This window comes from Kalmanozyma brasiliensis, assembly GCF_000497045.1.
Source record: "Kalmanozyma brasiliensis GHG001 unplaced genomic scaffold PSEUBRA_SCAF4, whole genome shotgun sequence".
NCBI classification, from domain to species: domain Eukaryota; kingdom Fungi; phylum Basidiomycota; class Ustilaginomycetes; order Ustilaginales; genus Kalmanozyma; species Kalmanozyma brasiliensis.
In genome coordinates, this window is record NW_015961981.1 from 568261 (window position 1) to 590019 (window position 21759).

General features: G+C 57.4%; 10 protein-coding genes across 10 annotated transcripts; 1 reads left to right on the plus strand and 9 right to left on the minus strand.

Annotated features, from left to right (window-relative positions):
• Window positions 1-21: 21 nt before the first annotated feature.
• PSEUBRA_004887 (uncharacterized protein) lies at window positions 22-570 on the minus strand (the record flags this gene model as incomplete). The annotated part of the gene is made up of 1 exon (XM_059465404.1): window positions 22-570. One exon carries the CDS (start codon window positions 568-570, stop codon window positions 22-24), a length of 549 nt encoding a protein of 182 aa, XP_059321586.1.
• Window positions 571-1025: 455 nt separating this feature from the next.
• Window positions 1026-1580, minus strand: PSEUBRA_004888 (uncharacterized protein; the record flags this gene model as incomplete). Its single annotated transcript, XM_059465405.1, has 1 exon — window positions 1026-1580. The coding sequence occupies one exon, from the start codon at window positions 1578-1580 to the stop codon at window positions 1026-1028; it is 555 nt and encodes a 184-aa protein (XP_059321587.1).
• Window positions 1581-2014: 434 nt separating this feature from the next.
• PSEUBRA_004889 (uncharacterized protein) lies at window positions 2015-3582 on the minus strand (the record flags this gene model as incomplete). Its single annotated transcript, XM_059465406.1, has 2 exons — window positions 2015-2776; window positions 3340-3582. The coding sequence occupies 2 exons, from the start codon at window positions 3580-3582 to the stop codon at window positions 2015-2017; spliced, it is 1005 nt and encodes a 334-aa protein (XP_059321588.1).
• Window positions 3583-4063: 481 nt separating this feature from the next.
• Window positions 4064-4708, minus strand: PSEUBRA_004890 (uncharacterized protein; the record flags this gene model as incomplete). Its single annotated transcript, XM_059465407.1, has 1 exon — window positions 4064-4708. The coding sequence occupies one exon, from the start codon at window positions 4706-4708 to the stop codon at window positions 4064-4066; it is 645 nt and encodes a 214-aa protein (XP_059321589.1).
• A 316-nt stretch (window positions 4709-5024) lies between these two features.
• Window positions 5025-7439, minus strand: PSEUBRA_004891 (uncharacterized protein; the record flags this gene model as incomplete). The annotated part of the gene is made up of 1 exon (XM_059465408.1): window positions 5025-7439. One exon carries the CDS (start codon window positions 7437-7439, stop codon window positions 5025-5027), a length of 2415 nt encoding a protein of 804 aa, XP_059321590.1.
• A 584-nt stretch (window positions 7440-8023) lies between these two features.
• On the minus strand, window positions 8024-10561 carry PSEUBRA_004892 (CCAAT-binding factor; the record flags this gene model as incomplete). The annotated part of the gene is made up of 1 exon (XM_016438366.1): window positions 8024-10561. One exon carries the CDS (start codon window positions 10559-10561, stop codon window positions 8024-8026), a length of 2538 nt encoding a protein of 845 aa, XP_016290835.1.
• A 494-nt stretch (window positions 10562-11055) lies between these two features.
• Window positions 11056-12753, minus strand: PSEUBRA_004893 (Protein kinase domain protein; the record flags this gene model as incomplete). The annotated part of the gene is made up of 1 exon (XM_016438369.1): window positions 11056-12753. The coding sequence occupies one exon, from the start codon at window positions 12751-12753 to the stop codon at window positions 11056-11058; it is 1698 nt and encodes a 565-aa protein (XP_016290836.1).
• A 1991-nt stretch (window positions 12754-14744) lies between these two features.
• On the minus strand, window positions 14745-17361 carry PSEUBRA_004894 (uncharacterized protein; the record flags this gene model as incomplete). The annotated part of the gene is made up of 2 exons (XM_059465410.1): window positions 14745-15065; window positions 16147-17361. The coding sequence occupies 2 exons, from the start codon at window positions 17359-17361 to the stop codon at window positions 14745-14747; spliced, it is 1536 nt and encodes a 511-aa protein (XP_059320465.1).
• Window positions 17362-18005: 644 nt separating this feature from the next.
• On the plus strand, window positions 18006-18842 carry PSEUBRA_004895 (D-tyrosyl-tRNA(Tyr) deacylase; the record flags this gene model as incomplete). The annotated part of the gene is made up of 3 exons (XM_059465411.1): window positions 18006-18048; window positions 18117-18641; window positions 18817-18842. 3 exons carry the CDS (start codon window positions 18006-18008, stop codon window positions 18840-18842), a joined length of 594 nt encoding a protein of 197 aa, XP_059320466.1.
• A 70-nt stretch (window positions 18843-18912) lies between these two features.
• On the minus strand, window positions 18913-20307 carry PSEUBRA_004896 (uncharacterized protein; the record flags this gene model as incomplete). The annotated part of the gene is made up of 1 exon (XM_059465412.1): window positions 18913-20307. One exon carries the CDS (start codon window positions 20305-20307, stop codon window positions 18913-18915), a length of 1395 nt encoding a protein of 464 aa, XP_059321591.1.
• Window positions 20308-21759: the final 1452 nt, after the last annotated feature.

Consider the following 21759-nt stretch of genomic DNA (forward strand, 5'->3'; position numbering starts at 1 on the left):
CCCCCTCTCTCAGGCTTGCTCCTAGTCATCATCGTACCATAACACTTCTTCAGGCTCCTCTTCCGGCTTTTTGGCGGCTGCGTCGCGGATAGAATCGCTGCGGCACCATTCGCCGCAGGCGCGGAACTGATGGTCGCGCCAGTACTGCATGTCCGATTTGAGCTCCGGGTCTCGCTCGACGATCAAATCGCGCAGTTGGTGAGCCCAGCATAGTAGGACATTGGCATTATCGATGACGTGATCATCACAGTCCTTGAAAATGTCGGTCCATCCCCAGACGTGATAGAGATTTGAGATCTTCTCGTCCAGTTTGCGAAGCAAGAACATAGTGAGCCGGCGGAGTTCGGCGTCGGTCAACTCGGGCTCGGTCTTCTTGGAAGCATTGGCAGCTTTGGACGACATAGCGACAGACTTGGTAGCGAGCGGTTTGATAGCGTCATGCGTGGAAGGCGCGGGAGCGGTAGCGTCGCTGTTCGGGACAGCGTTGTCCACAGCTCTGTCGATGGTGATCTGAGCGATACCAGCGCTAACGCTTGACACGCTGTCAGGCTGCTCGTTGGAGGAGGACATCTTGATGCGGAGTCGAAGGTGCGTGAAGATGAGGATGTGATGGAAGGGAAGGAGGATGCGGAACGGACTCAGCCCTTATCTCAAATCACCTTGTGTCGTCGCATTTTCCGCGTCGGTCCCACTTCACCAGCCCCACACAGAAGCGCAGCAGACTCAGTCTTCTTCTGCGTGCCCTGCCGCCCTGCTCTTCTTGTCCCACCGACACGTGAGATCAAGTCAGAGGCACCTCGAGAGAGGCTGATCGAGACTGCACGGACATCTTTGTGGACATCACGAGAATGCTCAATCGGGTCAGCTTGACGGGAGAGAACATCATAGATTGCAGGCTGGACCTACATCAGAAGTGGGACACTTGAAGGACCGGAAGGAGGAAGTGGAACGGCAGAAGAGACGCGGCGGTGGAGCATGGATTGGTCAGGTGATCTGTTCGTCGTGACTTCCGCCCGTCGATCCTATCAGGCCTGCCTCTTCGCTTCCTTGGCGGCCTGCCTCTTCACTTCCTTAGCAACCTCCCTCCGAAGAGACCTGCGCTTGCAATCCCAGCCGCACCAACCGTGCTGCTCCTTTCGCGCCAGCCATTCGACCTGAGGGTCCAGCTCGACAATCAATTTGCGCAGCTGATGCGCATAGCATTGCAGGCTACTGATCGAGGAAGCCATGTATTCCGCCATGTCCTTGCACGAATCGCCGTCGTCCTCCCAGCACTCCTCGAAGTCTTTGACCTTCTCGTCCACTTTGCGGATCAAGAACATGGTGAGCCGGCGGAGCTCGGCGTCGGTAATTTCGGGCTCGGTGTTTGTGGGAGCGCCGACGTCTGCCGTCGATGCAGCGGATGGCTCGGAAGCAGCGTGGTTGAAAGCGGCAGGAGTGGAAGGCGTCGGAGTGGTGGCCTCGTTGCTAGGGAGAACATCGCTCATAGTGTCGTCGCTCATAGAGGTGTCGAGCGCGAGCTGAGCAGCACCACCGCTGACGTTGGACACGCTGTCAGGTTGCTTGTTGGAAGAGGACATCTTGATGCAACGTCCGTGAATGTGTGAGGATGAGAGGCAAGTGAAGGGATGGAAGAAGGGAGCGAAACGGGCTGAGCAAACCTTTTTTACTGCGTCCCCTTGCGTCGCCACAATTTTTTTTCGCGTCAGTCGAACTTCATTGAAGCGCAGCAGGCTCAGTTTCCTGATGCATTCCATGCACGCCACTGGTCCCACCGGCACGTGCACACCACTCGAAAGAAGCTCATAACGCGAAGAGTCCTAGGCACGCACCACAGCGCTAGCAGATGTGCCTCAGTCAGGAGCGAGAAAGCTGCGCTCTTATCGAGGCCTTGATAGGGTAGAAAAATTGGAGATTGACATCATGTTGTGTACGAGAAGGAGACATGAGGAGGGCGAAAGAAGAGAGGAAACGTCGATGCTACGCTGGACTCCGACATGGCGTCGCTATGCGCCTAGAACTTGGTCGGTGTGCTGCGCGTTGACTGACGTCGCCGCTTACCAGTGAATTCGCCTTCGAAATCCACTTCCCACTCGCCTTGCAAAGGTGCTGCCAGCTCCGAGACCAGCTCGGCGATCAGTTCGCCCAGAACCAGCCCTTCATTATACAACTCGTAGAGGTGGTCCAATAGGAGCTCTGCCTCGTCTTTCGGGTCGAGATCAAAATCACAGTATTTCTCAGCCTTGCAGACTCTGTAGTCGACCTCATTGAGGAACTTCACGGTCCGCTTGAGGATCTTGGCGATGTCCGGAGAGTAGTGCTGCTTCGAAGCTGCTTTGTGGTTTGTGTCGGTAGCAACAGATCGAGACTCTCCGACGTGGAGAGCTGCGGAGCCGCTTTCGGCAAAAGCTTGCTGTTGAGGTGCATCGGCTTGAGGTGCTAGACTAGCTGCATCGGTGACGATTGCAGCACGAGGATCGTCCTGAGCTGAAACGTCGTCCGTGGCAGTTGCGGCCTGAGAGACGGGACTGACGATGGGAAGAGGGGGCTGTTCAGATTTCTCAGCTTCGTGTGTCGAGCCTTCTTCGTCTTTGAAGTCCGTGACGATTGGATCGCCAGAAGCGGCAGGAGGCCTTGACATTGCATCGGCCTCGGCGCAAGGACCAGCTTGAACGGCGATGGACGTCGTGGCAGAACGCTTCTTCTTCTTCTTCCAAGAATCTCTCAGCTTGGCGAAGATGAAGGACATGAGGAAGGGGCGAAGAGGACCGTGGAGCTACTAGCGCGCAAAGGCAAGGTCAATGAATGGAGGCATGAAAGTCGGGAGAGGAAGATTTTCTTCCTGTTTTAAGGCCCACCGACTGGAGTCGCCACGCGCTCGAATTTTGGTCTCGCCGCTCAGCGATGAACTCAGCCGACGCTGCCTCACTCCGGGCAATCACGTTTGCTGCACAGTCCCACCGAGACGCTTCTCATACAGCTCGTCGTCGTTCAAGGGATTCAGGCAGAAAATGAGGATTGCAACGTGAACAAGAAGGAAAAGGTGTGCAAGCGTCGTCGTGGAGATCCTCTCGATTTGATATTGAAGACCGTCAAAAGGACTGACGCGGTCATTCGTCAAGCGTTTGAGTCGACTCGGCTGCTTGACCGGTGCTCTTCGTAGACAGCGTCTAAGGAGCGGACAATTTCAGCCCGATACTCTTCGAAACAGCAATGAAGCTCATCCAAGTTGCTTCGAAGGGCATCGCATCGATTCCTGAACATCTCTTTGAAGTTTGGATCGCCGGCGTTGAGCTCCGCCATATGTTCTTGCGTCCAATCCTCCAGCTCCTTGCTTACTCGTTCGAATGCGACCATCATTGGTGCGAGAACCTCGAGTTGTCGAATGTTCTTGACAAAAGTAGTCTTGAGAGCTGCGAAAAGATCGGAATCGGAGATGTCGAGCTGGCTGAAGTTGGCAAGAGCCTCCTCTTCCAGAGCTCTGATCTGGTCCCGAGCCGCGACAGCACCGAGCGAGACAGCAGCGATGCCGGACTGCAGCTCAGCTAGCTGTTCGAAAGCCTCCTCGCTTGTGAAGGACATTGTACCGGACAGTGTGTTGCAAGAGGTTAGTGGGATTGTGCTGCGAAAGGTGCGGGAGATAATGTGATTGTGTTGCGTTAGATGCGAGAGGAGATGAGATGGAGGAAACAAGGAAGGTGGGAGGGAAGTGAGTGGGCGTTCTTATCCGGTCCCGCAGTCGCGCGCGTAGCTACGCGCCTCGTGTAGCTCCCGACTCAGCCACGTCCCCACCAACGCTTCTTCTCCATATCGTCACACTGAGCCCTGTCACATCCGAAGCTCGGTTACAATCTCATGATGTGGAAAACAGATAGTACGATTACTGCTCAGCTCCGTCCGAGATGTCAAAAGCACAAGTCGACCTCGTAGCGTCAAGACGCTTTCCAGAATCAATAGGAAAGTCACTTCAATTGAGGGCACATCGGCACCTGAGACGATCTGTGATGATGACCAGGTCAAAATGCCGCGTCGTTTGGTCATGCCGAAAGCACGAGCGCCATCCTCACTCTTCCGATCCTTTTCCAGGAGTGGAATCGAGCTGCAGGAGGAACTCCTCAAGCTCGTAAGCCTCGTTGCGGAAGCGCATAAGCTCGCTGGAGATGCTGTAATACAGCATCTGACCCTCATTTCTGTCCTTCAACATCTCGACGAAGCTGAGATGGGAATCGTAGGCCATGGTAGAGCCGTCGATGCGATTGGCCAGTCGCTGAGCGAGCATGTAGAACTCTGTTCTCTTGGGATTCTCGCACTTGGCACATGAGAGAGTGCTGGAGGCTGAATCGATGGGCTGGCCGTCCCGATTGACGTCAAGTTCCTCGATCACCTTGAGAAGGATGCGTGCCTCAGCCTGGAGTCCGAACATGACCGTCTGCATGTGCTTTGCCGAGTCCCAGCTGTCGGAGTTGAGTTGACATTGCATGATCGCACGGTGCTCCTGATTCTGGATGCTGTAGATGAAGTCTTTCGTAAGGCGAACAAGTCCATCGCCGATGAGAGGTGTGCATTTGTGAAGCGAAGGCTTCTCGGCTACGCTGGCCGTTTGATGCTCGGTGGCAGTGGCTTCGGTCTGAGTGACGCCGGCGTTCGACTCGGAAGTCTGACTCGACTGGATTTTGGGGCTGGCGGTAGGCTCGACAGAGGAGGACATCTTGATGTCAGAGGAGACGGCAAGTCGTCTGAAATTTGCAGAGAGGTGACGGTGAGAAGATGGAGGAAGGGGAAGGACGCGGGAGAATGGCTGAGCGTTCTGTTTTGGAGTTCCCCACCGTCCCGCCACAAAATCGGTGTGTCTTCATAGTCACATTTTGCTGCAAGGTCACACTCGCTACGATCACATCTGCCGAGAAGCACAAGTTCGAGAGTTGCTCTCCGTCTCGTACACAAAAGTCTGCACGTTATGCTCAATGATATGACAATACGGACGTGGAATTGAGCGAAGGACCTACAAATAAAGGCGAATAGGGTCACAGCCATTCCCATGCGTGCCAACAATCTCGACGGGGACGCTTGCTCGGCATGAAAGGCTTCCTGAAGACGACCATTTGGTACTTGATCTTCTGTGGTCCTTGCGTCGTGTGAACATGATGAGGTTGCACTTTTGTTTGGCCTTTGGCGTTCGCCGCAGTCGATGCCGAAGCTGGAGTAGAGTTGCCGGTCGATTTGGTTGACACTCGCTTCCCTGCTTTCTTGACGGCTTGCTGAGGGTGGGCAAAGGCTTTGGTTGCGGGAGCGGTTGTCGTCAGAGTCGATGTGGCATTGAAGCCCTTCTTGACCGGCTTGGCATCGGTCCCAGTGGTCGAGGCAGGCAAGGCGCCAGGCTCGCTCAGGCTGATCTCGTTGGTCTTCCTTCGTTTGCCGCCACCAGGATGCAGGTCGTTTTGGAGAGTCGCCTTCAGCGGGGCTGGTGCAGCTGGATAGTTTGCTTTTCCGGAACGGATGGCACCGCCCAGGCTCTTGGCGGTCGTGACACCTGTTGTTGTTGACGTCGCACCACTGCTAGTCTCTTTGGATCTTCCTGCATCAACGGTGTTGGTCGGACCAGGAACCTTGAAAGAGAGCTTGAAGGCGTCGTCGGAACCAGAACCGAAAGGAGAATTTTTATTGATGCTCGTCCCTGCCTGTTGGTGCCGAGATGCATTGGCCTTCATCTTTGCAAGGACGCCCTCGGACTTTTGCAGGAACTCGCGCCTCAGCTCTTCAGCCGTGGGACCCTTGCTCTTCGGCTTTGTGTCGCTTGCAGGGCTCGTGCCGGTGTCGGGAAAAGAGTAGCTGAATTTGCCTGGTTTGAGCGGAGAGCCGGCTAGGCCGAGACCGACAGATGACGTAGTGGTTGTGGCGGAGGGTCTGGGTGGCGTGGGGACGGATGGCACAATCCTGACTTTTTGCCAGGCCGCAGACGACTTCGGAGGAGGAGCGAGGGTGACGCCAATCCCGGACCAGCTGGTAGGACCTACTTTGCCTGCACCAGTGCTGTTCTGTGACGACGTCGAGCTTGCACCGTTGTCACCTCCTGCCACCTTGTCCTGTTCCTTTTCGCCGCGACTCACACCGTCGGGCGCTGCGACTGAGGCACCGGTCTTCTTGACCTTCTTCTTCTTCTTTTTCTTGATCGGCTTCGTCTCGGCTTGCTGTGCTCGTCGAGCTCGTTCTGCCAGCATAATTTCCTCCATCGTGCCGCCATAGTCACCGTACACGTCATCATCGTCGAAGCCTAGGTCGATAAGATCGCTGTCGTATGGGTCTTCGCCGAGGGCAGTGAGGCTGTAGTCGTCCGCGTCCCGAGGACCACGGTATCCGCCGTAGGGATGGTTGTCGCCGCGATCCAAGCCAAAGATGTAGTTGCCATCCTCGTCGTAGTAGTCCCAGTATTCGGGAGGGATGTCCAGTCCCCATTGATACCTTTTCTCCTGCTCGTAGTCGCGGATACCCTGCATGACAGCTTCGTTGCTCTGCAGCTCCCGCATGATGGCCTGGAACGAAGTGTCGTCCTGGCGATACTGCGAGCTTCCATCATTTCCCATGTCGTGCCCTACCTTCGGCTCGGCTTTTTTGGCAGCATCAGCCTTGCTCTTGCCGGAAACGGCGTCATGCTTGCTTGACGGCATCTTGGCTGCTCCAGAAGGAGTTTGAGACGGAGCCGTCGAACTGGCCTTGACTGCGTCGCCGATTGCTTTCTTCGCGTTGCTCACCTTCTTGCTGGTTCGCGGAGCTGGAGTCTTTCGCACTCCGTTAGCATCATAGTCCGCGGCCTGGTATAGAGTGGTCCAGCCGTTGGCGTCCGTCTGACCCGTCACAGGTGGACCTACGGGAGGACCATATCGCATCGTAACTCCATACCCGCCCGCATCTGAATAGACGCTGCTCGGTGTAGCAAACGCGCTCGGGTGCTTCTGCGTGACAACGGGCCAGTCGGCCCCAATCAGGGAGGTGAGCATAAAGTCGCCCCACTCGGCCATCGCCTTCAATCTTCCCGGAATATCGTCGTCGAACTTGACCAACTCTTGGCGAAAGCGCCGGGCTTGGTAGGCGGTGAAGCGCGTCGAGCTGCGTGTGTAGTCGGTGGCCTGACGCGGGGTGAGCGAGTAGATGGGGAGGCTCGTGTGCTTGGTGGCGAGCGGCGACAGGGCTTCCTCGACCGACTGCTCGGCTCGACATGCGCGGAGCTGCTGTTGAGCGAAGGCTTCGGCATTCTGGCGCTTGATGGTGGCGATTTGCGCGGCGTACGCTGCGTGACCGGTCGGGTCGAGCGCGGGATCGGCTGCAGTTGCCGGTCCCGGTGCAGGAGGGCTGATTCCGAACAGCGCCGCCATTAAGTTCGTGAATAGCTCCATCGATCCTGGCTCGCCCCCCAGTGGCTTTGTGCCGGGTGGCAGACTCATAGTAGGAGCGCAGAGATGTGAGGCGTCGTGCCGAGATTGGAAAGAGCGATGCTGTGGCCGATTGGATGAAGGGGGAAAGGAAAGTATGAAGATAGGGAGAGGCGTAGTAGCGAAGGTGATGGCCACGAGAAGGGACTAAGGAGAGTCGCGAGTGTCTCTCCAGCTCGAGGAAGGGAGGGAAGATGCAAGAAAAGCAACAAAGGGGCCTTAAATAGCGCGCATAGCAACCCAACCTTGATTTGATGAACAATGGCCAAAACTCAGCCGTCCGCAGGTGGGTTTATGCATGGCGACCGACAACAATCCCATTTTCCACTTTTTGAAGTCACATTGCAGGCTGCAAGCTGCGCTCGGGACCCTTTGACAGGACGCCTCTCCTTTGTCCTCGATTGGGCCAGAGCACGGACCCCTTGAGCAAGCAATAGAGCCTGTGAGGCCCGCGCGCACTTCCTCTTGAGAAAGACGCCAGCTGACCTTCCCACTTTTCCGATCAGTCGAATACGCTGGGTGTGCACGTACCGACCAAGAACGTCGTATGATAGCATCGCATTTCCATTCGGACGACCGTCCTGACAATCGCTGTGTCAAGCAAAGCTGAACAACCGAGCGCAAACATCATGCGTACCCGTCTGATCGACCTTCCTCTTCTTTGCCCTCTCCTCCCTCTTCAGCTCCTCGATCGCCTCTCTTGCCTCCTTCTCGTCCTCATCCTCATCCTCCTCGCCATCGGTCAGTCCGAGCTTGCGTTTGCGCTCCTCGCGCTCCCTTTCCACCTCGGCCTCCTCCTCCTGTTCGGCCGCGCGGAGGCTCTGCTGTGCGCGCACGCGCCCTGATTCGGAGGGGAAGATGTCAACGCGGTTCGCGGCGGTGCTGTCGCTCGAGCCGCCAGCGCCGAAGCCGCCGGGCAGGCTGTACGCCAGCGCTGGGGCGAAGCGCTGTCGCCCCTCCGCAGACCGGAGCGTCTTCTTCGTCTCCGTCTCGAACAGCGTCCCGTACGTGATATCGAGGAAGTCATCGAGGCTGTATCGCTCGCGCGTGAACGGTTCCGCCAGAATCTTGGCCAGACTCGTCACCGAGCCGAGATAGTGAGCTTCCCCAGGTGCGACGTCGTCGGTATCCACGGCGGGTCCTCCACTGTTGCCCTTTGCAACGGCTGCGGCGCCGAACGAAGCCAGCTCCCAGAGCGAGCTCTCCAGCGCATTGGTCTTGAGCGGATCCGTCTCGTCTGCGTCAAACGGATCGGCGACACCGCTGGGCCCAATATTGAGTCGATCGCCATCCCATTCCCTATGCACCATCGACATGCATCGAGGATGTCGCTTCAGGAGGTTGTAGACGAACGGCACCACCGACGCGATCGCAGCCGGCGGCGCGCGAAGACTGAGTCGCGACAGTCGCTTGGCGAAACTCGCTACCAAGGTAGACGACAAATGCGTCGAGGAGAGGAACGTCTCGAGCAGTCGCAAGAACCGCGCTCGGTACTTCATGTGCAGGACGGACGCGTCGAGCATGGCGTAGAGTCGAGTGTAGAACTGCGGGTAGTCGAGGTTGTGCTTGGTGACGAGAGTGAAGATGGCGTTGAGCGCGAGGAGGGCGGTGGCGCCGCGTGAGTCGAGACACGAGACGAGGAAGTCGTGCAGCATGGAAGGCTTGGTCAAGTGAGGGAGGATCTGGGCGTGCAAGCGGACAAGGACTTCGTGCGTGGCAGCCAGGCTGAGCTCGCCACCGACCAGCGAGCCCTTCGGGACGCCAGCAGCAGCAGCTGACTCCTCAGTCTGACGACGTGGCAGAAGGAGGTCGAGCCAAGCAGTCGAGAAAGCGGACCGCTGCGCCCCAATGTGATGCAGAGCTTCGTGGAACGTCCTTTGTCTGCGTTTGCTCGCGCTCGCCGATCGAGCAGCCGATCCGAGCCCGCCGACGGACTTCTTCTCTGCCGCTCGTCGCTGCTCATCTGAGGTGGCGCCTGCCCGAACCTCGCCCTCATCACCTGAGTCGGAGAACCATCCGGCCATGTCGTCTTCGTCCTCCTCTTCCGCTTCCGAGTCTCCGTCATCGACCACTTTCTTCCCGTTGGTGATGCCACCTGCAGCCTTGCTCTTCTTCTTCTTTTTGCTGCCGATACCGCCTGATGGGGACTTGGAAAGCTCATCGACCAAGAAGTTGTTGAGATCGCCTGCACTTGTCGGGATAGCAGTAAGCCGGATGAGAAGCGCCAAGGTGTGCGCTCGAAGCTGAGTGTTGCCGGCGATGCTAGGCGAAGGCTTGCGCAGAGCCAGGCTGATCTCTCGCAAAGTGGCGAAACGGACATCGTCGTACTCTTCGAGCCCATTTTCTAGGAACTTGCTTCGAACGTCTTCGTGGATGCCAGAGTCGACACGCACGACCTTGTGCCTCGTGCCTGCTTCTCCAGACCCGAGCTTCGAGAGGCTGGGCGGGCCTGCGATCAGAGCAAGTGTGAGCGCACGCCAAGGCGAAAGCGACCACAAGGCGGTGATTGGCAGCGATTCCGACGGGGCTGCGTCCTTCTTGCTGCTGCTGGACGCTGCTCTTGCTTGATCCCTGGCAGCAGAGGCAGCAGCCGTGATTCGTGATAGAGAAGACGACGCAGCAGTCTGCAGCTCGAACAACATCTGCAAAGCCTCGAGACGAAGACCCTCGACCTCGTGACCGAGCAGGCCACAGAGCAGTTCGATCGTCTCGTTCCAGCGCATCCTGATCCAGTCTTCCACCTTGTTCTGAGCTTCCTTTGCCTTCGCCGACGTTCCGTTGTCGACTTTGTTGCCAGCCTTGGCACCGTAGGACAGGATGTATCCGTCCTGGTCAACGTCCTTGTCGAAAGGGATCCTGTTCTCGCTGCTGAGCGACTTCATCGCCCTGACGAGCACGAGAGCTGCGCGGTGAAGTGCGACAGCTGCATCCTTCTTCTCCTTTGACGAGCGGTCTGACCCCACTCTGACGAGCTTCTTGGACAGCGTGAGGAGGTCGGAGAGAGGGTTGAGGTCGGAAGAGGACAGCAATGCTGACTGAAGCGCCTGAACCTGCTCAAGGGCAGAGGTCGTGCTGGAGCCCGAGGCGCCATTCGTGCTGGACACAGCCTTTTTCGCGGAAGGTGCCTTCGCCATCTTCACGGATTGAGATGGTTGCAACGGCCTTGATGTCGAGGTGAATGGTGATGGTGAAGCAGTCGAGAAAGAGTTGCAAGCACGCTGCTTCTGTGGGGTTGAAATTTTTCTGTGGAGCCGCTCGAGAAGAAATGGAAAAAATTGAGTTGACGGTTCGGATTTCGGACAGGGTCCTGGCACGAGCACGGCGGCCACACATGCAGGCCGGCGAGCTGATGGTGGCTCACCCACGCTCTCTGACTCCAGCCCACGCTCATCATCGGTGCTGTTCCCGACCTTTCACATCACTCACGCGGGCCACAAGTTAGACGAACGATGCAAGAGACTTCAACATTGATTGAAAGGACAGATGCGAGATGACAATGCGACGGCCAAGGTGTCACCAGGACGACCGAGATACTGATTAGTGGCGAATAGTAAGTGTGATGAGACGTGCTAGATGCGAGATACACGCGAGGATTTGACTACCGGGCATGGCCGATACAAGCATCGCTTCAGCGAAGAAGCGGCTGGAACTCCTGCACCTGGTACCAAAGCTCCTTGCGCAGATCCTCCTTGGTGATGCTCTCCTTCTGCATGTCAAAGTAGAAGAAGTCCGGGTCGAGCCTGGGTGCGCCGGGCTCGTCGTCGGGGTCGTGGTAAGCCGCGAGGTACGGGTGCGACAGACACTCTTCCACGGACAGGCGATTGCGCGGGTCGAAGGTGAGCGTCTTCTCGAGGAAGTCGATCGCTTCCGGCGAGGCTTTCGGGAAAAGCGTGCGGAAGTCCCGACGCTTGCGCATGGGCATGGAGCGGATGTAGTCGCGCGATCGTCGGCTGTTGATGTTGTGAAACTCCTCGATGGTGGGCGTTCCGAGGACGTCGAGGATGAGCGAGAGCTGCTGGTGGTAGTCCCGGCCGGGGAAGAGAGGTCGACCGGTGAGCATCTCAGCGAGGATGCAGCCGACAGCCCAGATATCGATGGCTTTGGTATACTGCTTGAAGGTGAGCATGATCTCAGGAGCGCGATACCATCGAGTGGCGACGTACTCGGTCATGAAGCCAGTATCCTGGTCCGCAGTGAGCACCGAGCGCGCCAGACCAAAGTCGCAGACCTTGAGGTCGCAGTTGGCGTTGAGCAGCACGTTGCTCGGCTTTAGATCGCGATGAATCACATCGGCGCAGTGCATGGGCTTGAGAGCACGCAGAGTCTGATACGTAAAGTACTGACAGTGGTCATCCGACAGCTCTTGAGTGCGGATCACGCGATGCAGGTCCGTCTCCATGAGTTCTTGAACGAGATAGACCTCGGTGAAGGCCTCGTAGGTGCTGGGCTTGATAATGTCGAGGATGCTGATGATGTTCTCCGAGACGTCGCATTCCTGGAAGAAGCGGAGCAGCTTGAGCTCGCGCAAGGTGCGCAGAGCAAACATCTGATGCTCGAACGGCTGGATCTTCTTGATGGCCACCTTCTGCCCCGTGGCTCGATGGATGGCGCTGCATACGACGCCGTAAGCACCTTCGCCGATGATCTCGCAGACTTTGTACTTGCTACCGACGCGGAAGCTGATCGAGTTTTTGTGTTTGTCGTTCCGCGAGACAGAGTGCGAGGGATCCGCAGCAGGAGCGCGCGTGGGAGCAGGATTGTTGTTGGCGTGCGGCGTGGCCGTAGCAGGGTCCGTGGCAGCATCGACCGATTGGTTTGACATTTGTGGGAGATGCGATGGTTGAGATGGCATGCCAGGTATGTAATTGCCAACGTGATACGAGTCGGCAGAAGCACGCGCCGGTTTCGCGATGGTGGCCATGTCGAATTGAATGTCGTCCGCATCGTGTGGCGGTGTGGAAGGCGCATCGGTGGACGATGAAGCCAACGATTCGACCGAGGATATCGAGTGGGATTTGGACGGCGGTCGATGGGAGTGAGTGGTCACCGACACGGCAGAAACGCCCGATGCCGCAACCGCGGGTGCGTACGGGGCGCGATGGTCAAAGGGTCGAGAGAGTGGCATTGTCGAAGTGTTGCAAGAAGCGGTCGCAGACGTAGATGCGCATGCGTCAAAGTCGGTGATGGTGCACGGATACGAAGTTGCATCGCAGCACGCAGAAGGAAGGTTGGCGATGGTCATGTTGGAGAGGTCGTATGGAAGCGCGGTGTCGGATGGGGAGCCGAGGTCGTCGAGGAAGACACGAGTGTTGTCGACGTGAGCCATGGTTGCAGCCGAATGCGAGGAGGGAGGATAGGAAAAGGTAGAGGTGTGTCAGAATCGACGAAGCGATTGTAGCGTCCAGGCGGCTCGGCTGGGCAGATGCGAGAAGGGGATCACAAGGATGACGACGAGAGGGCGGTCGAAGTCTATATACGATCGGCGTCGCGAGTGATGCAATGGCAGCGAAGTTGTCGTCTGAGAGTAGCTTCGAGATCGACTCGAAGTGGGGGTGTAGCAAGCAGAGCCAGACTATGCACGGAAGAGGCGAGAGCGGGAGAGACAAAGGAAGCAGAGGGGTTGCCGCAAACAAAGGGATCAAGAAAACGCTCTTCTTATAAGAAGAAGGACAGCTCCTGCATGAGCCTGTCTGGCGGCAAGCCGTTCTTGGCCAGAGCGACGCATGAGAAGTGTGGAAGACCACCTGTCCACGGGATCTAGGGTCCAGTGTCACGGCAACTCCGTTCGCAAAGGTGGACCCCGTCACCTCGTCGGGTTGCTGCCGCGTGCTGCGCCACGGCTGAGTGTAGCGATGCTAGCCACGGTATCTGACAACCGACTGTCGGCGCTGAGCCTAAACGTAACGCCACAAGCGCAATAGCCCGAAAAAGAGGTGCACTCAGCTCTTCCGTGCGAACTTTATTTCTGCCGACGAGCCTGTGAAGCGAGCTGGCCCAAGCGGACTAGCCTGTCGCAGGCATACATCGGCCCGCACAGCGACTGCATCGCGACAGAGCCCATCACCGAGCAGGGGCGAATCTCCAACCGGGACGCACGACAACCATGTGGCCGTATGTACGCCTTCCACCACGAACGGGGGCCAGCAAGCGCTAACTGTGCAGCGAGAAGGGGCCTGTGGTAAGGCCCCCAAGCTCGGTGCTGAGATGCACTGCAATTGGCTGCGCAGCTCGATGAGAGCTGGCAAAGAAAGGGAGAATCCACGTCTCGGCTGCAGCTCCGCAGGCCACTTTGACAGCTGAGGCGCAACCGAAGCGGGCGCAAGAAGAAGCGTCGGCGCCATTTCGACGCGGACCCTGCATGCCCGCATTCCAACACTGAAACCAACCAACAAAAATCTGGGACACGAGGACAAGCCAACTTCCAAAGTCCGACACTTTGCAAGCCTTCGCCCATTTGCCAGCAGCGAGGAGGCGGGTTGTGCGGGTCGTAAACTTGAGCTTACGACTCGCTTGCTTCTCCTTCCCGACTGCGACTTTAGCCGAGCGGAAGCATGAAAGTGCCGACGCGGTGGACGGGCTGTGTCGCTCGCTCTGCAGAAGGGCGTGCTGCAAGGGGCACGTGCATTGCTTCTCGGCCAGCAGAGACGCAGCATCGGACCAGCTTAGCGACATCTCCTTGCTTGACGAAGTGGTGAGTTCTTGTCGACTGTACGCCAACGTGCAGACCGATGGAAGCGCAGAACTTGAAAGGCTGACAACGGCCAAGGGACGAGCGTGAGATAGCTGTTGCAACTGTCTCTACCTCTGCCTTGCCAGGTTGCGATGAATGCTGCTCGGCATGCTCGACAGAGCCTAAAGAGACTCGAAGCCGAGCCACCGATCCAAGGGCACGCAGAGGCGCGTTTGAGCGTGTGCATAGCAAAAGCAGGGTGACGACCCCTTTCTGCCACGATGCCACTTTTTTTCTCAAGGCGAGAGCGAAAAAAGAGGGTCCAGCCACCGCTTTGCGTCACGGTTTTCGGGGCACGGCGGGCTCACCGACAGGTCACCAAAGCTCTGCAAAGGCGTTCCTGGCTGGTTTGCGCCATCACGACCGACGCTTCTGGTCAGCATGTGACGCCGAGAAGAAAGCTGCATCGCTGACATCGCACATCGGCATCGCCGATCCGATCACGGGCCGCAATTCTTCCCACGCATCTGACGTCGCCTCGACCCGATACAGAATCACCATGGACCGAGACCCTGAGAGAGAGAGAGAGAGCGGGAAAGCGTCGCCATCCCGTCGTCATCCTGCTGCACCTTGATCGAAAGGAGAACTTACCGCACTTTTCGGACGGTCGGGTTGGAGGCAGCGTCGCTGGTCGCTTCGGCCGTCGTATTCGTTGGTGGCCCGACTTCGGCACTCTTGCCTTTGCTGATACCATTGTCGGTAGCCTCAATGGCCGCATCGACGACAGGCGCAATGACCGGAACGGTCTCGTCGACCAGCATGTCCACTAGGGAGCTAGTTGGCACGTCGGTGGTTGCGATAGTTGTGTGAGAAGGCTGAACCTCGGGGACTTGCTGGTGCTGCTGCGCGGGCTGGTGACTGGTGGGGACGGCCGCTTTGCCGTTGTCTCTGCTTCTGTAAGCACTGTGCTTGTTGTCGAAGGAAGGGTTTTGAAAGATAGATATAGAAGACTGGCGATGATGGTACGCAGCTGAAGGAGGAGGAGGTTGCTGTAAAGTACCTAGCTGGGCAGCGCCGGGGACGTGGGTCTGAGCTACAGCTGAGGAAGGAAACATCTCTACCGTCCCCACCACCTCACCCACACTCTGAGGTTGATCCGCTCCGATCGGAGCTTGATCCCTGTCGAGCCTGCTCATCGTCAAGCTTTGATGATGAGGAGATGAGGTTGGAGGGACGAGTCTGAGAAACAGAACTAGCTTTGCGGACAGTGAAGGAGAAGGAAGGAGGAGGACAAAGGGCGCGTGAACAAGGGCGTTCCAGATGAGACTATGTCCTCGCTGGAGTGACCAAGGGGTTCCGACATAGACTTTAGGCCCTGACTTGGAGCCTGAGCTAAGGTGAAAAAGTTTGTCCCTCCAGTCTGAGTGTCGAATCAGAAGCTCACACCTCATCGTTGCTGAGAACTCGGGTGGGCGACATGCTCATTGTGAATGCCGACCCTGCCGCTTGCAGCTTAATGAGGGAGATGCAGTATCTCTGGACCCGTTCGGTGCCAGCACGGATGAAGGTCGGAGCTCATAAGCCCGTCTTTCCTCCCTCAGTCACACTACATTCGGCAATGGGGGATCACGTGGCTGCTTCAGCCTGTCGAGGCGTACGACCGATCTTGATGGCAGGAGAGCCCCGCATATGGAGAGTATGAGTCCCTGTGCACGGTCGTTTGCTTCTCACCACACATCCCGACATCGACTTTATGAGCTGTGGGCACCCCTGCATATTTCAGCCTCCCAGTCGCAATCAAAAATGAAATGCAAGAAGCACAGACCTGAAGGGGCAGAGTCGAGCTCAGTTGGAAGACAGGACACGATCGGATCGACATAAATCGGCCTAGAACCGAATCACCTCGCCCACCTCCTCCTCCGACTCGCGTCCTTTAGCTGTGACATCGCTGAGCCCACCCACGGACGAGCGATCCTCCCCCGGACACTCCGCACCATGAACAGTCGAGCCAGTGCTCATCGGCCACCTCCTCACAGAATCTACACTCACAGTGGCACTGCGCTGACGGACGCTCTCCGGACCGGACCTCCTCGGCGACAGCGCCGAGGATCTGCACGGCGAGTGATCCTGCCAAGGTGGCGTCCAAGCGGCCTCCGCATCGTCCGGGACGAACGGCAAGCGATGCGAACCAGCCATGTAGGCGTACTCGAACGCCGAGTGCGGCGGTGAGCCCTGCACGTCTCGTTCATCCTGGTGGGGCTTCGAGCTCCCGCGCCAATTGAGAGGAACATTAATCCGTGGTACCTTTTCGATGGACGGAGGCGTAGATGGATCATACGAGGACGATGCGGTATCACGCAAACTCGTGTCCACCGTCTCGCTGACTCGCCTTGAGGAATGTCTGGCCTCCCTTTTGGCGGGAAAGAGAGCTTCTTCGTTGAGCCGGATCTGTGATCGCCGGATCTTCTGAAACAGGCTGCCCGTCTTTGGGAAGCCCAAGCTGCGACGATCGCCCCTGTCCTGCGCGTCGATTTTGGTCGGCGAAAGGGTCATTTCGAGCTGGCTCGGCAGCGATGCCCGTATGTCATCGTCGGGATGATTGGACGCACGCCTGTGATGCTTGAGATAGTAGCTGAGACAGCGATCAATTTGCGCGTCGTCGTCGTCGGCCGTCTTCTCGGCGATTTCGATGCTTGGCTTGCGAATGGTCGCAGCCTCTCTGTCCCGAAGCTGGATTTGGTCCGCTTCTAGCGGCTCTATTCGACGCCTCATCGGATGGTGTGGTGGCATTTCGATCTGAACGGCACCATGAACAGGCACCGGTGGCTGCTCGTGCTTCGCGACAGGCGGCTGTTCTCGTTGATGACCCTGCGATGCAGTATGGTAGCTGTGATTGCTTTCGTCGTCCGGATAGTCGCTGGAATCTGGACGTTTCGTGGGGCCGGCGGATGTGTTTCCGATGCCCTTGGCGAATCGGACCGTCTTACTCTTCGTCGCCTCCTTCTTGCGATGCCCACACCAGTAGACGACAGCCCCGATGATCAGAAGGAGGAGCATCAAGCCACCAAGAATAGCTCCGGCTAGGATGGCTAGATTAGGCTTGGCGCTGTGATGCTCACGACTGGTGCCTGCGCTGCTTGCATTCGGTAGGGATGCCGCTGATGGAGATGGTGCGACGCTTATCGGTGGTTCGTTGAGAGGCGAGGCAGCCTGTGGCTGAGAGGTGGTTGGACTGGGCACCACGGCCGATCGCACTGCAGTCATGCTTGTTCCGGCGAAAACCGAGCTGACAGACGCGAAAGAGGCATGCGAGGACGGAGATCGATGGTGCTTCGAGTGTTGACCACGCTGCTTATGGTTCCGTGGCTGTCGGTACAGTCGTGGTCGAGCATCCGGCTTCGTCGAGGTCGTGTCGGTCTGCATTGCATCTCGAGGCAGGCATAGGTCCATAGAGCATACAAAATTTTGCAAGTCGGTCGAAGAAGACGAGCATAGCGTCTGCTCTGGCTGCTAACACCCTTCCGCCGGATCGCTGTGCATGTATGTGGGCTGTTCATCGTTGGTGCCACAGCTCCGTGGCTTGAATGAGGGTGCCAATGCGAGGTGGGTGTTCACCTGCATCGAGAGCAGCGACCTTCATTTCGGTCCATTCTCGTCGGTCCCGATGACATGCAGCTTGCCTCATCTTTGACAATGGCAAAGTGGTGGGATCTTGATCGTGTTGGTTGATGATGAAGGTGAGAGTTCGAGTTCAACAAGGGTTTTGCTCGGCGAATTGTCCGGTGCGTCTGCGGCAATTTAGCCGTGTCGGGAAGAAAGGTGATACGGCTACGATCCGTCAGCCGCAAACCCGAACTTGCACTTCCGTCATCTTCAGATCTGTCACTGCAGCTCTCGTCTCAGCAACAATGCGAGCGGTTCTGCAGCGCGTCAAAGGCGCAACTGTGCATGGTAGGTGTCCATCTCACGTTACGAGTGTGGTAGGCACGAGTACTGACCCTCATTTGGCGCTCACCCAGTCGATGGCAAGCTCGTCTCCAAGATCGGCCCCGGCATTGTAGCCCTGATCGGTATTTCGACGGAGGACACTGCCGCCGAGATCATTCCGCTCGCCAACAAGATCCTCAATACCAAGCTGTGGAATGACAACCAGGAGGCCAACCAGATCACTGTCCCGCCTCAATACGAACCTGAAGCGTCATCTTCCACCAACTCCGACACCCCGGCAGCGGTGCCAACAGCCAACGGCGAGGAAGGTGGCAATGCGAGAGCAGAGCAGGTCTGGGGCGGCAAGCCGTGGAAGCGTTCCGTCGTCGAGCTTGGCGGCGAAGTGCTCTGCGTGTCGCAGTTCACCCTGTTCGCGCGAACGGTCAAGGGGACCAAGCCCGACTTTCACCGTGCAATGGGTGGGGGCGATGCGAGGGTCATCTACGAGGCGCTGCTCAAGAAGCTTGGCGATAGCTACTCAAGCAGAAGGATCAAGGATGGCGCGTTTGGAGAGATGATGGATGTCTCCTTGACGAATGATGGTATGTGTACCGAACGCGTGGCTCTTGCCTTGATGTCGTGTGCTTACCCTCTTGCTTCATGGTCTACGCCGATCTTCGCCTCCGACAGGACCCGTGACTATCCGTAAGTTAGGCCTGGCCGTCCATCGACTGCTACCGTGACGCACTCGCTGACAAGCCTCAACTCGATGTGAATGCCCATTCTGAACAGTGTTGGACACTGCCGAGAAGAAATAGACATATGCGTAGTATAACAGATCTGGTCCATATAGTTCCCCGAATCGTTCGTGCACTCCCTTATCCTCGTCTATTTTGGTCCTTCTCGTCTGGGACGATCCTCCGAAATGGCAGCAAAGAGGTCGACCTGGGCCCAACCCGGCAGACCCGTCGCTGCCCTCGAGAGCGACAGTCCCAGAGCATTGCTACTGGACGGACCTGCCTCGCTTAGGCCATCGCTAAAGCTGATCCCCAGCCCAGTAACTGCCGGATTTACGATCTCGCCGCCTCGTTCCTCTACAATACACGGCGCTTTCCTTCTGATGAATCTGCTCCGGCGACCGCTCTGCCATCGAATTGGCTCCTCGTCGACTCCGTACCGCATGCCTCCCTTTGGTGTTTGGAGCGACGGATCGCCCCAGACCTTCTCCAGTCCAGGCCAAGGATTGTCGCGCACATGACGCACCTTGTCCGGCCAGCGCTCTGCAAAGTCTCTGGCGACCATCCATCGAAAGACGCCCTTGGGCACCATCACCTCTGCACCGCGCAGAATCTTGCGCGTATCGATCTCTGTCCTGGTCGCCCACGCAAGATCGTCGTCCGATACATCCGACGGCGCTGTCACCTCGGTCGACTGTGCATCCGTGTCAAACACGATTTCGACAAAGCTATCGAGGTCCATTCCGGCGCATTCTGGAAAGTGCATAAGTGCTTGCTGCGCCACGTGCTCGTCTTTCCAGCATTTCGGACTACGAGGTTGCACAGCCTTGCCTTTGTCGATTTGCGTGGACAGCGGCGATGCCAATGCTTGCAGTTGACGTCGAGCTTGTTGGGTGCCTTGGACCAGGTGAGTGAGGAAGAGGTGTCGTCGGTACTCTGCTTTCTGCTTTTTCCTCCTGGCACGCCGAGCTTTGGCTTTGATCCTCGCAACCAAAGGCGGCGGCTTCTGTCGAGATGGTCCGGGTCTCGGTGGGGGAGGAGGCATTAGTATTCCTCCAGCGCAGCTCGATGGCCCCGCCACTGGGGTCGTAAGCGACTCGAGACTGTCCTTTCTCGATAAAGCGTCCCTTTGGTGGTCAGAAAGCAACCAATCCAGAATGCTCTCTTGACGATCGTCATCATCATCCTGCTCCGAGACGGTTGCGGGGCAGCCGGATTGCAGCGGGGGCAATGCTTGTTGAAAGACATCCAATCCCTCCTCTTGGCTGTGCGGTGTCTTCGTCCTGACAAGCTCGGCCAGTGGCTGGTCACTGTCTTCCGAATCCTCCTGCTGCAAATCGCGAGACGTGGACGGGTTCCCCAGATTCGTGCAAAGCTGGATGTAGCGCTCGACGGTGTCGATAGTATCGTCGTCTGCACTCCAGGCCGAGAATTCGGACGAGCTGGGCTGAAGCATTGTCTCGCAGTGCGCCCGGTGCAGGTCGTCCCAGAGTCGAAGCTTGGTGATGCCTAAGCCGGGCGGGACTGCGCCGTCTAGCGTCGACATACCGGTCAGGTTCGGAATGAAGCAAGACAGGTAGATGAAGTGTAAGTGGCTGGCGAGTGTTTCGGCATAGGAAGACACAGGTTGACCTACATAGAATACCGGGGAGTGGAAGAGCTCGCCTTGACGACAGGTAGTCCAAGCTGTCTGAGTCGGTCGGCTTCGGATGAAGTGGTTCTCGGCAATGTCGCCGGTAGCCGTGGCATTCCTGGACAGGCCGATCCGAGGCGTGCGCCTAGTTGTCTGCGACTGTCTCTGGCTTGATGAGCTTGAGTCTCGCGGATGCGGTTCATCTACGCCGAAGGCCGTGGCGATGAGCGGATCGGCAGCGCCGACGCAAGCTTAAGGTTGGTGAGCTGGCAAGAACGATGCGGTTACGAAGTCGCTAACGGGGATCTGCACCTGACCGTCGTGACAGCCGGCAAGACGGTACTTGCAAGATAGGGTAACAAGCGCTTTTTGCTCTTCGGACGACGAGCTCGGTCATGGTAGGCATCAGGACGATAGATCGATTCGAAAGCAGGGTAGAGATTGCAGGCATGTGGGTTGGTTGCACAGTTCCTACTGTGATAGACGCACATTCCTGTGCCACGGCGTGCAACCAACTTGATGTGACCGATCTGCACACCGCATTCATGTGACCAGATGAGATTGTTCAACAGCATGAATTTGGCCTCCATGTTGTAAGTTACCGCGCATGTCATCAGCCAATCTCGCCGGGAGGTCGACATGAGCTCCCGGTCACCGGCGACTATCGTTCTGTACTTGTACGACCAAAGTTCTCCGAGAGCGATGCTACGGGAATCACGAGGGGCTGCAATCTTGCATCTAGTCCTTTGCTCGGAACGTGTCATGTGTGTGGAGTGAAGAAAGCTCTGCGAAAATCAATGCTGCTGAACAAGCTTCAAGCGGTCCCGCACAACCTAGTTTGGCGCAGATACTGCCGTGCATTTGCGCAATTGAGTATCGGCTGAGCAAGACAATGGCAAGCCGGATCACTGCGCTTCTCGGTGTCTAGTGAAGCAAGGGCGGGTCGCTGACAAGCTCGGTTGTCCGGCCAACATGATGCTGGCCGAAGCACCTCTGTCAAGAGATCCTGCCAGCAGATCTCTGCGCCAAGGCTGACGATCCGATTGCATGCCAATGGTGTCAGTACTTGCTCGGTCGAAGACAACACTCAAGTGGAAGCGACTAGGGCGCCGACTCCTCTGAGGCTTAGCGAGGTGATCCCGATTGCTTGACTGAACAACAAGCTTCAATCCGCGCCAGGAAGAACCGGAAAAGCCTGCGCCGACGAGTGCAACGGCAAGGGAGCTTCTTACCGGAGCCTTCGATCAGGTGTGCCCTGGCGTGACATGTAGACATCGCCATTCGTCGTCATCAGCAGTCGATACGACTTCGCCTGCAGCCAAGCTTTTCCGCTCCACATAGGCATCCCTGCTTGTAATTGTATCA